General features: G+C 58.3%; 1 protein-coding gene across 1 annotated transcript; it reads left to right on the top strand.

Annotated features, from left to right (window-relative positions):
- The first annotated feature begins 1196 nt into the window (after nt 1–1196).
- Nucleotides 1197–9029, top strand: EEF1G (eukaryotic translation elongation factor 1 gamma). The gene is made up of 10 exons (XM_073352157.1): nt 1197–1298; nt 2711–2869; nt 3582–3645; nt 4108–4250; nt 5547–5690; nt 5970–6099; nt 6592–6778; nt 7678–7850; nt 7992–8116; nt 8704–9029. Exons 1-10 carry the CDS (start codon nt 1284–1286, stop codon nt 8860–8862), a joined length of 1299 nt encoding a protein of 432 aa, XP_073208258.1. The 5' UTR covers nt 1197–1283; the 3' UTR covers nt 8863–9029.
- Nucleotides 9030–13365: the final 4336 nt, after the last annotated feature.

A 13365-nucleotide genomic window follows, 5' to 3' on the forward strand; every position in this document is an offset into this window, starting at 1 on the left:
CCCTTTTCTGAGCATGAATGGGGCTGCCCTGCTCTCCAGCACTCCAGCTACTTGGCACCTCAGCCTTACATGTGGGTTACAAGGGAGGCACAACCATGCAGCTGTTCAGACTATGCCATTGGACCTGTTGCACAGCTGCCAGTCTGCCTTTCCCAGAGAGCGTTGCTGTCTGTATTCTGGCTGTGCCCCTGATGTGTCTGCCCCACCAGAGCTTATACTCTAAAGGGCAAGGTGGACACTCAGATACAGGCAGACCACCGAGCAGCACTGGGGAGGGGATCTGGGCTGGGGTGTTCATAAGGCAGGGAAGCAGGGCTTCCCCCTGAGTCAGTGCAGGGATCCTGGGTTGTGCACCCCTGGCCTTGGCTGGCCTGTGAGTCCTACACGCTGTGCACACCAACCTGCCCCAAAGACCACTCTGCTTGCTCTTTGCTGCTGGCCTTGCCTGCAGGGCTGGGGGGTCTGTGTGAAAAAGACAGAGGGAGATGGACAGGGTGGGGCAAGCTCTACTTCCGAGCACAGCTGGTCAGGACCTTTGTCACTCATCCAGCAATCCCCTCTCCAGCCCCTGCTGTCTGGCACTCTGGTCCTAGCTGGGGCTGGGCTGGGGAACTGGTGCAGGAGCTCTGATGCCTGGTTATGGTGTCTGGCCTGGAAGGGAGCAAGCTACGGTAGGAGCTGGGTACCATAGACATGGTGGGGCAAGGCAGCCCTGGTGCTGGGTATGAGCCCCCATGGTCCAAAGCACAGCTCCAGAGCAAGGAGTGTATCACAGATTCAGCAACCCTGGGCCTAACTGGGTCTTCCCAACCCTGCCCCACACCCTGGGCAGCCAGGTACTGCCAGCTGCCCTCTCCTCTCTCCCCCCAGGGAGCTGGCCACCATGTGGCCCTTTATTACCCCAGGCCTGTGCACAAGCAGGACCCCTGAGAATCCAGGGGCAAGTGGGGTGTTATCAATGGGGAGGGGCCCAGCGAGAAGTTTGGGGGGAGCGCTTGGGGCACGTGGACTAAATGGGAGGGAGGGGCTGGGGAGCGCCCATGTGGTTGGAGTCTTAAATCCTTTCTGTTCCCTCCCGTTGCGCAGCTCCCTCTGCACGTGCCCCAGAAGCGCCACTCCTGTCGCGTCTCTAAAGCTCCGCCCCCTTGGTGACGCCCTATAAAGGCGCCAGGCAGAAGTATGCCGTGCCGTGACTGGGTGTGCGGCGTCTCGCTTTGCGGCGCTTTCCCCGTTGCTTTACGGTAGTCCCGCCCCGAGCTCCTCCCTTTTCTCTGCTCGCTAAGATGGCGGCGGCCGGGGTGAGTGTGTCGTCTCTGAGGGTCCCCTGCTCCCCTCTAGGCAATCCATCCCCATCCGCTTTTGGGGGGCTGGCCGAGGCCTGGGAGAATGGCAGGGCTGGGGCGGGGATGGGCTTGTCTGCCTGCGGGTGGTATTGCGGGGGCCCTGGCCCGGGAGGGGGACCCTGCGGGGGCTGACCTGGGACGGGCCCCAAGGCGGGGCCCCAATGGGGGCTTAGCTGCGGCAGGAGAGCTGGGGTTGGTATTAGGGGGCTAGGGTGGTGGAATGGGAAATGTGCGGTTGGGGAGATGGCCCCTAGGGACTAGTAGGGATTGATGGAAGGGGAGAAGGCAGTGCTGTATTTGATTTGATTGATGGGAGGGGAGAAGGCAGTGGTGGATTTGATTGATGGGAGAAGGCGGGGGTATATTTGAAGGCTCCCGCAGCCGGGGGGCAGTTTGGAGGGGGTGCTGACTTCGTGTCTCTATGTTTGGAGGTATTGGGGTGGGGTCTCTGCCTTAGAGATTGTATTTCTTGGGGAGGAAGTGTCTGCCCTAGTCTTAAGGTATTTGTGGCAAGGGAGAGTGTGGTGTTGATGGGGTAGGGGAGAGGAGTCTTTCTGGGTGTACAGGGGTACCTGGAGGAGACGTCTGCTCTGGATTCTACTGTCCTTGCATCTCCCTTTGATGGAGAGGTGTAATGGCCAAGGGTGACGGGTGTTGGCTTAGGTGTCGGCTTAGGGTGGGGGCAATGGTTGGGGGTTGGCCCAGGGTGATGAATCTGCATAGAAAGACAGGGCTTTCTGGTGCATGGTAAAGCTGGCAGTGAAGGTGAGTGGATGGGGGTGTGGCTCAGAGTGCTTGGGTTGCTGATGGGGTAGTGGTCTTTGTACATGTATTGGGGACCCTGAAGCAGAGGGGCCATTTGATCTGGGGTACTGAGGATTTCTGTAGGTGAGGGGAACTCTGGGAGGTGGGTGGAAACAGGAGAGTGGCTGTGAGGGAGGGTGATGTCTCTGAACTGGTGAGGGGACCTGGGGTGGATGAAGGGGTCTGGTGAATGGAAAAGGAGTACTCGTGAGCCGTAGCTCACGAAAGCTCATGCTCAAATAAATTGGTTAGTCTCTAAGGTGCCACAAGTACTCCTTTTCTTTTTGTGAATACAGACCAACACGGCTGTTACTCTGAAACCTGTCTGGTGAATGTGGGGAGAGGGTACCTGGGGTAACCATGGCAGATGAAGGGGCAAGAGAGAGGGAGCTTTCTGGGTGAATACTAAGGTTGGTAAAATCAGCATGGTGGGGGTTTGGTTTAAGGAGGAGGGCCTTCCTGGGGCACAGAGGAGACCAAGAAGTGCGAGGTGGACCAGAAGACAGATCTTGGTGATCTGCTCCTGCATTTTTCATACCTTGTTCCTTTTCTGTGTTCTTCAGACTCTCTACACCTACCCTGAGAACTGGCGGGCATTTAAAGCCCTCATTGCTGCCCAGTACAGTGGGGCTAAGATCAAGGTCCTCTCCACCCCACCCCAGTTCCACTTTGGGCAAACCAACAAAACACCTGAGTTCCTGAAGAAATTTCCTGCTGGGAAGGTAACAGTGCTGCATGTGCTGACTCAGACTGAGTGAGGAGCATTGCTAGGGTAGTGCCAGGTTTCCAGTAATGAGTCATTCAGATTGGAGAAACAGGTGTCCTCTGGGGTCACTCTGTCCTTCTCTCTAGTCTCCATGTGCTGGATATACGATGGTTGGGGAGGCCTGGTCAGGCAGGGGGCAGACCAGCTGCAAACAGTGCTGCATTGCAGCTCCTGGTGTAGAAGGAAATGTTGGTAGCTAGAGTGTGGTGGAACTGCTCAGTCACTTGACCCCTTGGGCAGCTGTACACTCACTGCTCATGGTACTTGGGAGACGAGTTGTGGAGGGACAAGCCCTGAGCAGTTGTCTCTTTCCTTCCGTCCCGCCCCGCATGCTCCCCCTGCCTCAAGCCACTCCAGCCCTCAGGGTTGGGCGTCTAATGGGGCAGGAACCAGCAGAGGGGCTTCCTTGGTGCCTGCTGGAGGGCATGAATGCCTCCCTCCTGGCCTCCCTGTGACTCCATCTGAGAGTTGCTGCTGTGGGGTGCTGGGTGTCAGCAGGGCCGAGATGCTCTTGGGGTGACCCATTTGCTGGCCCTTGGGGGAGGGGAAACTGGCTGTGCTCTGAGGGCTGGTGGAGTTAGCCAGTGTGGCCGAGGTGGTGGGGTGCTGCACAGGCAGGTGAAAGCCTTGGTTGCTCAGTGAGGGATGCAATGGTGCTTGCTTTCTAGGTTCCTGCGTTTGAAGGGGCTGATGGATTCTGCGTGTTTGAGAGTAACGCCATCGCACATTACGGTAATGGTCAGGGGGCTGACCCCAGCACCGGGGGGGATGGGGACTTCATGGAAAGAGCATACCCTGTGGAGCTTGTACCTGGCAGTAAAGTTAGGGTGTCCCTGACCCCATCCAGCGGCTGCTGCCTCTGCTGGGCTCAGTGGAGTAAGCAGTGCGCTGGACAGTTCCTTACTGTGTCCAGTGCACCCGCAGTCGGGTCAGTGCCTGTGGACTTGCTAGTCCTGTAGTGGACTTGGGCTGGGCTTGGCTCTTCCCACTGCTGGCTCTGCCAGGGCAGTTCTGCTCCCCTTCCCCTGATGGTAGCCGCACTCATGGGCCCGGTGGTGCTGCTGCTGGGGGTGGGGGGAGAAGAGATGGTATGTCTGTTGATTTGGGGGTGGTGTATGCCTTGGGTGGACATGTCTTGGCTGGGTGGGCTTGGTGTCTCTCCCCGTCCCAGTGACCAGTTGGCTCTGGTTCCAGTCAGTAATGACGACCTGCGGGGATCCACCAAGGAGACAGCTGCCCAGATCATCCAGTGGGTGAGCTTTGCTGACAGTGACATCGTCCCTCCCGCCAGCACCTGGGTCTTCCCTACGCTGGGCATCATGCACTACAACAAGCAGGTCAGTGGGGGCGGGGGGGAGGGCAGGGCTCTCCTCCAGTGAATGGTCACGGGACCAGGCCAGCTCCTTGCTGCCCCTGTGTACACATAGGAGAATTGGGAGTCCTGGAAGTTTCCACTCCTGATACTGCTGTTCAGTAACACCCCCTCATGGAGAGTCAAAGGTTTAGATCTTGGCTGTGAGGCAGGGTCAGGGTTTTAGGGGTGCGTATCGCTGGCTGCATTACGGTAGCACTCAGTGACTGTCGCATGAGGGGTGAGACAGATGCATGGGGCCATGGTCAGTGTCTGCCATCCCAGCATCTCTACAGGGGCCTGGCAGTGAGGCCTGAAATCTCTGAGGAGAGGCTGCAGCTGTTGAAGTGTCCCTGCCCCCTGCCATCCACAACTAATGGAGAATGGACACTCCTTCCAGCTTGCTGGGTACTAAGCTCGTTGGAGGCCCAGGACCTCCAAGTCTGGGCTGCCATGGTGCAGTGAAGCTCCTGGCACGGCCTCCCTGACTCATGCAGATGGGCCCATGCCAAGGAGGAACTCTTTGGGCTGCCTCTCTTCTGATAAGTGCCACTGGTGTGTCTAGAGCTGGGAAGGCAAGTAGCCTGCTCCAAGGTTGCAGTCTGTGAGGAGCTGCTGGCCCCCTCCCCTGAGGGTCAGGAGGCTGCTGCGAATACAGGGCTTCTGTGTGGTAATCCAGTGAGACAGATTTCTCTCTGCCCTGTTCCTGCAGGGACTGAGATGGACGTGGCGCAGGAAGGGCAACAATGAGCTGATGGGCTTCCAGCTCCCCTACCTCCCTGCTGGGATTCTGATTAGGAAACAGCCACAGGGCCAGCCTAGGCCTGTCTGGGACTTTCTCCTGCTTTGAGGCCCATTCCTGTCTTGGTGCCAAGCTTGGAAAGAAGCTGCAGCATCTCCTGCCAGCTGGGGGTGGAGGAAGGAGGGTGATGCCAGTCATTGCTAGCTTGTGCATCTCCTGCACCTCGGCGTGGGAGTTCACAGGCCTTGCAGGCCCCATGGGATTGGGGGAAGGGATTTGCCTCGTAGATAGAAAAAGACTTTTCTGAAATCAGTGGTCGAGCTTGGGTTAGAATCCAGATCTGGCTCCTCTGCTCTAACCACTAGAGTGCACCTGGTCTGGTTTGGTTTCCTGGGAATGCTGAGGAGGGGAGGGTGTTAGGTGGTGGTGGCGGCGAAGCGGTGGCACAATGTATGGCAGCTAAGTAAGCATCTGTCTCCTCTTCTTCCCCCTCCCTCCCCTAGGCCTCAGTGGGGCTCACCTGGTCTTTTTGATCTCCAGGCCACAGAATATGCCAAGGAGGAGGTGAAGCGGGTCCTGGGCATCCTGGACTCTCATCTGAAGACTCAGACCTTCCTGGTGGGGGAGCGCATCACGCTGGCTGACATCACTGTTGTGTGCACCCTCCTCTGGCTCTACAAGCAGGTGCAGGGGGCTCTACTGTCTGAGGCTCCGTGGCAGTGGCAGGAGGGTCTGGTTCTGGGCTGTAGCTTTGCTGAGAGTTCCTGCTGTCCTGAGTCCTGTGTGCAGGGTGGGGCTTTGAGGGGGCAAGGCTGGTCAGGGATTCCAGTGTGGCTCCAAAGGCTTGGGGAGTGGCTGCCTTGCCCCTGGGGCAGGGATAGATGCCCAGGAAACCCTCTTCTGATCTCAGTGTCCTGAGCCATGGCTGGCTCCAGCTGTGCTGATCTCTGACCTTCTCTCCAGGTGCTGGAGCCGTCCTTCCGCCAGCCCTACAGCAACACCAACCGCTGGTTTGTGACCTGCATCAATCAGCCGCAGTTCAAGGCTGTGCTGGGAGAGGTGAAGCTATGTGAGAAGATGGCTCAGTTTGATGGTGAGTAGCTCCCCAGGCAGGGAGCTGGCCCTCTGCCTCCCCTGTGAGGGGTGTGTGGCTGTCCTGGTGCCCCTTGTAATGGCAGGCCTTGTTGTTCTCTAGATTCTCTGCAGCAACTTGAAGGGGGATCCTGCTTGCTAACTCTCTGGGGTGACTCTGCTGGGATCTGTGTACCCTGATCTACTGGCCTCTTCCTTCTATTGGGTCTCCCAGGCTTCACTCTGCCCCAGATTTGGTTCTGAGGCTACTCCACCCTGGTTGGGGGAGGATGCAACCAGAGAAGCTCTAGCAGGGAGCTGTGGCTGCTGTGATCAGGGTCTCCCCAGTTCGGGGCTAACAATGGCTGGGTCAGGGCTTGAGTGGTTGGATTTGTGCCATTGCTAAGTTTCAAGGTGGTCTGCGAGGGCCACCATGGGGTGCCCCCCCCATGAGAGGAAAGGAGGGAGGGACCTGGCTGCCCCCACCATGGGCTCCTTCCTCCCCTTGATGCAGCCAAGAAGTTTGCTGAGAACCAGCCAAAGAAAGACGTCCCCAAGAAAGAGAAGCCTGCCAAGGAGGAGAAGAAGCAGGAGAAGAAAGAGGAGAGGAAATCTGAGCCTGAAGAGGAGATGGATGAGTGTGATCAGGCCCTGGCTGCTGAGCCGAAGTCCAAGGACCCCTTTGCTCACCTGCCCAAGAGGTGCTGATCTGTTCACTGGGCTGGGCCAGCCCTGGCTGGTGGAGCTCCTGCAGGGAAAGTGGAGAGAGGGGGTCGGATCCTGGCAGCTGCATGGCACTAGTGCCCCGTAGCCGCTGCCCCAAACTAATCGCGCTCCTCTCTGTTGCTGGTGGGCTGGGCCCTGGGAAGGGTCAGTTCCCATGCTCTGCTCCCTGTCTCCTCTGGCCTCTTCTGGGCAAGCTGCCACCAGCTCTTGTTTTCACCAGACAGTGGGGACACAGCCAGCTCCCTCCTGCTGCTCCATGGGCCTCTGGATGGGAAAGGGCAGAGTGGCCTTTCCAGAGCAAACAGAGGAGTTGATTTTGAGAGCCCAGTCCTGTCCCTCCCTGCCTCTGGAAGGGATGGCATTCCCTCTCCTCCCCACCCCTTGGCCTGTAGCAGAGGAATCAGATTTCAGTCTGTGGTCCTCTTGCTCATGGCTTCTCTGCTGCCTTCCCTGGCCACCAGGGGGCGGTGGCTGCATGCTGACAGGCAGAGCCTCAGCACTGCTGAGTTGGAGTCATCCCAGTCCCACGCCCTGCTGCATGCCTGGGATAGCTTCATGGGCTGCACTGCCTGCGTCCATAATCCCTGCTGGGATGGGGAACACGGGGCTAGAGGCATGCCTAGCCCAGAACCACTGGGTAGGATGGGGCAGTGCCCTCTGTTACTCTTTGCCATGAGCGCTCTCTCATGGACCTGGGAGGTGAGCTGTGCAGGGTCCTGACCTCCCTAGCCCCACAGCCCAAACACCTGAGTAGGAAGAGGGGCCTTGGAGTCACTGCTAGGCAGGAGGCTGGCTCTGTCCCAGCTATCTGGGAGGTGGCTGAGGTGAGGGCAGCTGCCCCCTGCCTGTCTCTGATGGAGCTACTCTGCCCCAGCCCCTTTGTCATAGACGAGTTCAAGCGGAAGTACTCCAACGAGGACACGCTGACGGTGGCACTGCCCTACTTCTGGGAGCACTTTGACAAGGACGGCTGGTCCATCTGGTACTCGCAGTACCGCTTCCCTGAGGAGCTGAGCCAGACCTTCATGAGCTGCAACCTCATCACAGGTGAGAGCCCAGCACCCCTTCCCTTCCTCTTCAGGGCTTGCCCCGGCTCCCTGAACAGCACCTGGGGCTGGTCTGAGTCGCAGAGGGTTCCTGCTTGGGGTGGGGCATAGCAGTGACGGCTCTCCCACCTCTTCCCACTAGGCATGTTCCAGCGCCTGGACAAACTGCGGAAGAACGCTTTTTCCAGCGTCATCCTCTTTGGCAGCAATAACGACAGCACCATCTCCGGCATCTGGGTCTTCCGCGGCCAGGAGCTGGCCTTCCCGGTGAGTCTCTGTGCGGACCGTGGGTGTGCAGGGAGTCTGGCCATACCCGCTAGGAGCAGGTACCCCTAGCTCTGCACTGCCACACTACAGGGTGGCTGTGTCTCGGGAGCCTGCTGGCTCCCTGGCCTGGGAACAGGTAAATGTTCTTGGGGCAGCCTGCTAATGTTCCTGGGCAGAAGGGGGCAGTCTGCTCCCTCGGGGCAGTCTGGCCATGCCCTGCTGTGAAGCTGCCCAGTGCCAAGAGCAAAGGGTGGTTCTCACCCAGCTCTGCCCCCCCAGTGCTGACCCACAGCCCTCCGGAGTTGGCCAGGATCTGCTTGTGCTGGTGGAGGAGTGGGGGGGGAGGGGGAGAGGAAGGGTGGCAGCTGAGTGCAGAGGGAGCAACTGCTCCATGTGGGTAGGGAAGCATGCTGGGCTGTGAGGGAGGGGCCTGTAGCTGAGCAGGCCCTGCCCTATGAGGATGACTCCATCTGCAGTGCAGGGAAAAGGGAGGGACTAGGCTCAGCTCACCCTCTGGTGGCTGGGCCTGTTGGTGCAGTGACTGGGGTGTGGGGAGGCCCTCTGCTGATCCTCCTCTCTGTTCCCAGCTGAGCCCTGACTGGCAAGTGGATTATGAGTCCTATACCTGGAGGAAGATGGATGCAGACAGTGAGGAGTGCAAGACGCTGGTCAAGGAGTATTTCACGTGGGAGGGCGAATTCAAACATGTCGGCAAAGCCTTCAACCAGGGAAAGATCTTCAAGTGAGGGCACTGCCTTCCCACCAGCTGGGACAGCACAGACTGGCCAGTGAGGGACAACAGCCTCTGGGCAGCAGCCAGTGGGAGCATGGGCTGCTGGGAACTGTTCACCAGGGGCCAAACATCAGAAGCCTGGATCAGTGACATGAAAAATAAAAACCCCACATGCTGGTATCCTGGGGTCTGTCGTTCCTGGGCAGGGGCTTGTGGGGCCAGCTGGGGGCCTGCTGGTGCTTCCTCAGGGCCCCTGGGACTGGCTGGGGGTGCAGGGACAGACACAGTGGGTTTCCTGCTGAGGTGGATAGGAAATCTGGGCTCTCCCTAGCAAGGGTGCAGCTGGTGTGGGGCAGATCTGGACTCTTGCTGTGGGCCGGATGGGTGTCTTGGCTGGGGTATAGGGTGGAGGGGGAGGGCTGCTGTTTCTTGGCAGGGATGGGTGCCTCTGGGAGAATCGTCTCTTTAATTGTTTGGAGAGGCTGAGTTGCCAGGCCCCAGATCAATATTTAAGCTGGGAGGCAGGGCATGGGTCACTGCAAGCCTCTGCCCTGGCCTTGCCCTCACACCCTACTGGTGATAAGCTTATCAGTGCCAGCAGGCAGGGCAGGGCTGGGCCCTGCAGCCAGGTGGGTTACAGGCTGGGTGTACCACAGGAAACAGGTCCCAGCCATCCCCATGAGTAGCTTGTTGGCAGGGTGTGGGGGTGAGCCTCATTCTGGAACCCATCAAACAACTTGCTACACTGTTCCCTCCCCCTCTGAGTGGGTTGCCTTAGGCCTGTGCCTAGCTCCCAGGCTATAGTGTCTGGCTGACCAACCAGCCTGCTCGCTCCACCCCTTTCTTAGCCTACGATTGTGCAACCCTGGCTCATCTAGTGCCCCACCCCTGGAAATACTACATGATGGGAAGCAAATTGTGCTCTTTAACCTTTGTGGGGGTGGGGTGGGCAGGGCAGGGCTTGAGAGGCTGTCAGCTTTCTTGTCTGTTGGTCAGTCACAACAGCTGGGGACCTGGGTGTCTTTCCCCTGCAGCTGCTTTCTGCAAGGGCCCTTCCCTCACCAGTATGGCAGGGGCTGCCAGCTGGCTCCTAGGAGTCTTCCCTAGGGGCTTGCCCTAACCTGCACTGTTCCCTGTAGCTAGACAGCCAGTATCCCTATTCCTGGGCCTGCTCCTCCTGGGCCTCCCCAAGCTGGGAATCCCTAGCAGCTGAGTCCCCTGGTGCAGGCCTCTGTTCCTTGGGAGCAGTCTGGAGTGCCTGATTCATACCCAGGTGCTCTGCTGGCTGCAGAGAAGTGGCTTATTCACACCCCTGGTATAACAAGCTTGTACCTGGCTGGCAATCAGTGTAACTGGCTATCCCTGGGCATGGGGGAAGGCAGGGGCTAGTCCTGCACCACCCAGGACACACTGAACTGGGTGGACTTTGGAGTTTGAGCTGGGGCTGGAACCCCTAGGCGTGTGCCTACTCACACCATGACTCGGTGAAGCTCCAAGTTAGGCGGGGAAGAGTCCAAACTGCTGCAGGGCTGGCGAATGGCAGGGAGAGGGGGTGTCTGCTGTGTCACCATCTGCCCATAGAACTGAGAATGGGGTCCCACAGTATCTGCTCATGGTGTCCAGGTGCGTGGGCAGGAGCCCCCTGCTGCTGAGGGCGGGGGCCCTGACTGCAGCTGCTAGCTAAGCTGCCCCACTTCTCCCTGCTCTGCCTTGTTGACAGCTCTGGTGCTGCACTGTGTGCTGGTTGGAGCTGGCAGCCTGTCTTCATGGACGAGCTGCCGTTGTGGTGGGAGGCAGCACTGGGTTAATCGTATCCATCTGGCTCTTCGGGGGCCCTCAGGAAGCATGAGTCACACTCAGATCCTGCTGCCGCGTTCCATGCGGGTGTGGGTTTGGCCACGCGAGGCTGTAGCTGTCCTGCCATCTGACAGCATGATGATGGCTGGGCAGCAAGCTGCTGGTGCCAGCTGGGCTAGAAGTGGGAGCAGTGTGTAGTGTCTGGGGCTGAACTGCTGGGGGGGCTGTGATCTCACTGCTGGCTGCTAATGTAGCCTCCCCATTGGTTGCTGCAGGATCCCTGCAGGAAAAGTCCTTGTGCTTCAGTGGTTGCCTTGGGGGAGTCCCAGTGCCTAAACAGTGAGGCTGAAAGCCTGGGCTGTGGGAGCAGGCCCCAGGGTAGAAGGGGAGTGGATGCTAAGATAGACAGTTGTGTTTAAATGGGTCAGGGTCACTGGCTTGTGGCCCATTCAGTGGCTTAAGGCTATGGGGCAGGCACAGTGTCTGGTGTAAAGGGCCATCTGCCCTGCTTGTGCTATCTGAATAACCGGCCTCTGCTCCCCTCCAGTGCTTCTGGGTGAGCCAGCCCTACCCTGCCCCACCCTCTTTGTAAATTCCCTCAGCTTGTGCTGCAATCCTGTCTGAGACAAGAAAGGCCCTGCCCAGCTCCCGTTGTCCCCATGACAAGTGTGTGGGAGGGGGAGAATGGAGGGACTTTCACACTAGGGAGCCATTGGCTCAGTAAAAGCAGTACCCCAGTCTTGCCTGCCCCCAGTAGCAGCCAACCAGGCTCCTGTCTATAGAGGGACAGCTGATCAGGCAGAGGCTGGTGCTCAACCACTCATAATGTGCATTGTCACAGAGCATTTCTGGCTGGGCCCTTAGGGCAGCATTCTGTCACCACTCTCTGCCACTCTTCCCCACCAAATGATCCAGGCAGCAGGGAGACCTGGGTTCTGTCTTGGCTGTGGAGGGGGAGTGGGATATGATGGGTTAGAGCAGGGTGAGGGGCTGGGAGTCAAGATTGCTGGGATCTGTTCCCCTTTCTGGGCCTCAGTTTCCCCATCTGCAAAAGGAGCCCGTGGCGCCTCCTTTGCAAAGCAGTGTGAAGTCTAGCGAGGGAGATGCCGAGAGCTTTTGTTGTACTGGAGCCAAACAGTTCTAGAAGGTTTGGTGAAACTGGTCAGTGGGAGAATCTGAGCACAAAATGAGAGGGATTTTTACTAGCCTTTTGTGCTTGGATAATGTAAAACAAAATGTGTGTGTGTGGGGTGGGGGGGGGAGGGGTTAAAAGCTGCCTGCACCAGCTGTTAGCCTGGGGCAGGCCGTTTAGTGTAAAAGCATGTTTCTAAAGAACCTTTGAAAAGTGCCTCCTCTATGGCAGCGGCATACAATTGTTTGCTAACCGTTTATCAACACCATGCAGTTAACAGGAGCATACATAGGGGAGCGCACATACCCAGACCACCACCAATGCTGCCCAAGCCCCCAGGGTGCCTGGATGGAGGGGTCTCCCTCGGGGCAGGTGCAGGAGCGGAGCAGGGACCTATGCAACGCGCTGCTCAGGGCATCAGACTTTGCCTACTTTGCTGGGGATTGGAGGTCATTAAAGGCTTCTGAGTGTAAATACCCCAGAGCCACTTGCTGTAACCAGAGCCGCCAGCACCCTAGAGCCAAATAAATCTGCTATGGGGCTACCCCAGGGTGGAGTTCCAGCCTCTGCCTGAGCTGGGGGGCTTCTGGGACCTGCCAGACTTCATCAGTGTGTGTGGGTGTTTAGGCCAGTGTCCTGACTGGTGCGGGGGAGAGGCCCTGGCGCATGTTTCCTCACAAGCCCCAGTAGTTAGCCCTTGGAGCTTGTATGTGTGTTTATTGCCCCTCCCTCTTTTTCCCTTCTCCCCTCCTTCCCCCCCAGCAGCTGTTGTGCACATAATGCTCTCCACTAGAATACCAATGTTTGCTAGCATCTTCCACCCATTTCCTGAAGCCATCTCCTGGGCTCCAGCCATCTCTGCCCTGGGGTTTTCCTTACTGGTTCAGCAGCAATCCCCTCTCATAGGCACGCTGCATTAATGCAATGCCTGATGTATGCGGCATATAGCATGGTTGCCCCACTGTAGCTAGCAGCCCCACAGCTAACCCCCTAGTGTAGATAAGCCTATCTGGCTGCGCTCTCAGCTCTCCCCAGGCACTACTGCCAGCAAATGCTAGCTTACTGCCAGCTGCTGCAGGGCGCTAGAGGGCAGGAGTAGTGATGCGTGCCTTGCCCCTCCTTGCGCTCGGCTGTGCGAAGCTGTGGCCCTGGCTGCTCAGTTTGTGTGTGTGTGTAGTTTCATGCTTGCTGGGAATCAACTTGTCGAACGTCACTGCACGCTTTGCTATAGGGCGTGGTGAGGGAAGGGTTAATGCCCTGCACTGCCCCGTAGCAGCGTCTACCCTGATCTCCCCCCCCTCCCCGGGGGCACATTTCTTCCCAAACAAACTCCAATGCCTCAAGATGGCCACCAGATGTGGGGGAGCAGCTGCAGCCAAGGCTGGCGCCGCTCCAAATTGCCCGTTCACACATCTGGCTTGAGTTTTGTTCTTGCTAAATCAGCCCCACCCAAGCTCTCTGGGGCGGCTCTGTGCACAGACTCACAGCTCCCCTCTGCTTTCAGTCAGCTTCTAGCCCTGTAGGAAGCAAGCTGCAGCCAGGCAACCTCAGCCCACTTCCATTTTAGCTTCTTACAGCCGCTTGTAC

The sequence above is a fragment of the Lepidochelys kempii genome, chromosome 7 (assembly GCF_965140265.1).
Source record: "Lepidochelys kempii isolate rLepKem1 chromosome 7, rLepKem1.hap2, whole genome shotgun sequence".
Classification (NCBI taxonomy): domain Eukaryota; kingdom Metazoa; phylum Chordata; order Testudines; family Cheloniidae; genus Lepidochelys; species Lepidochelys kempii.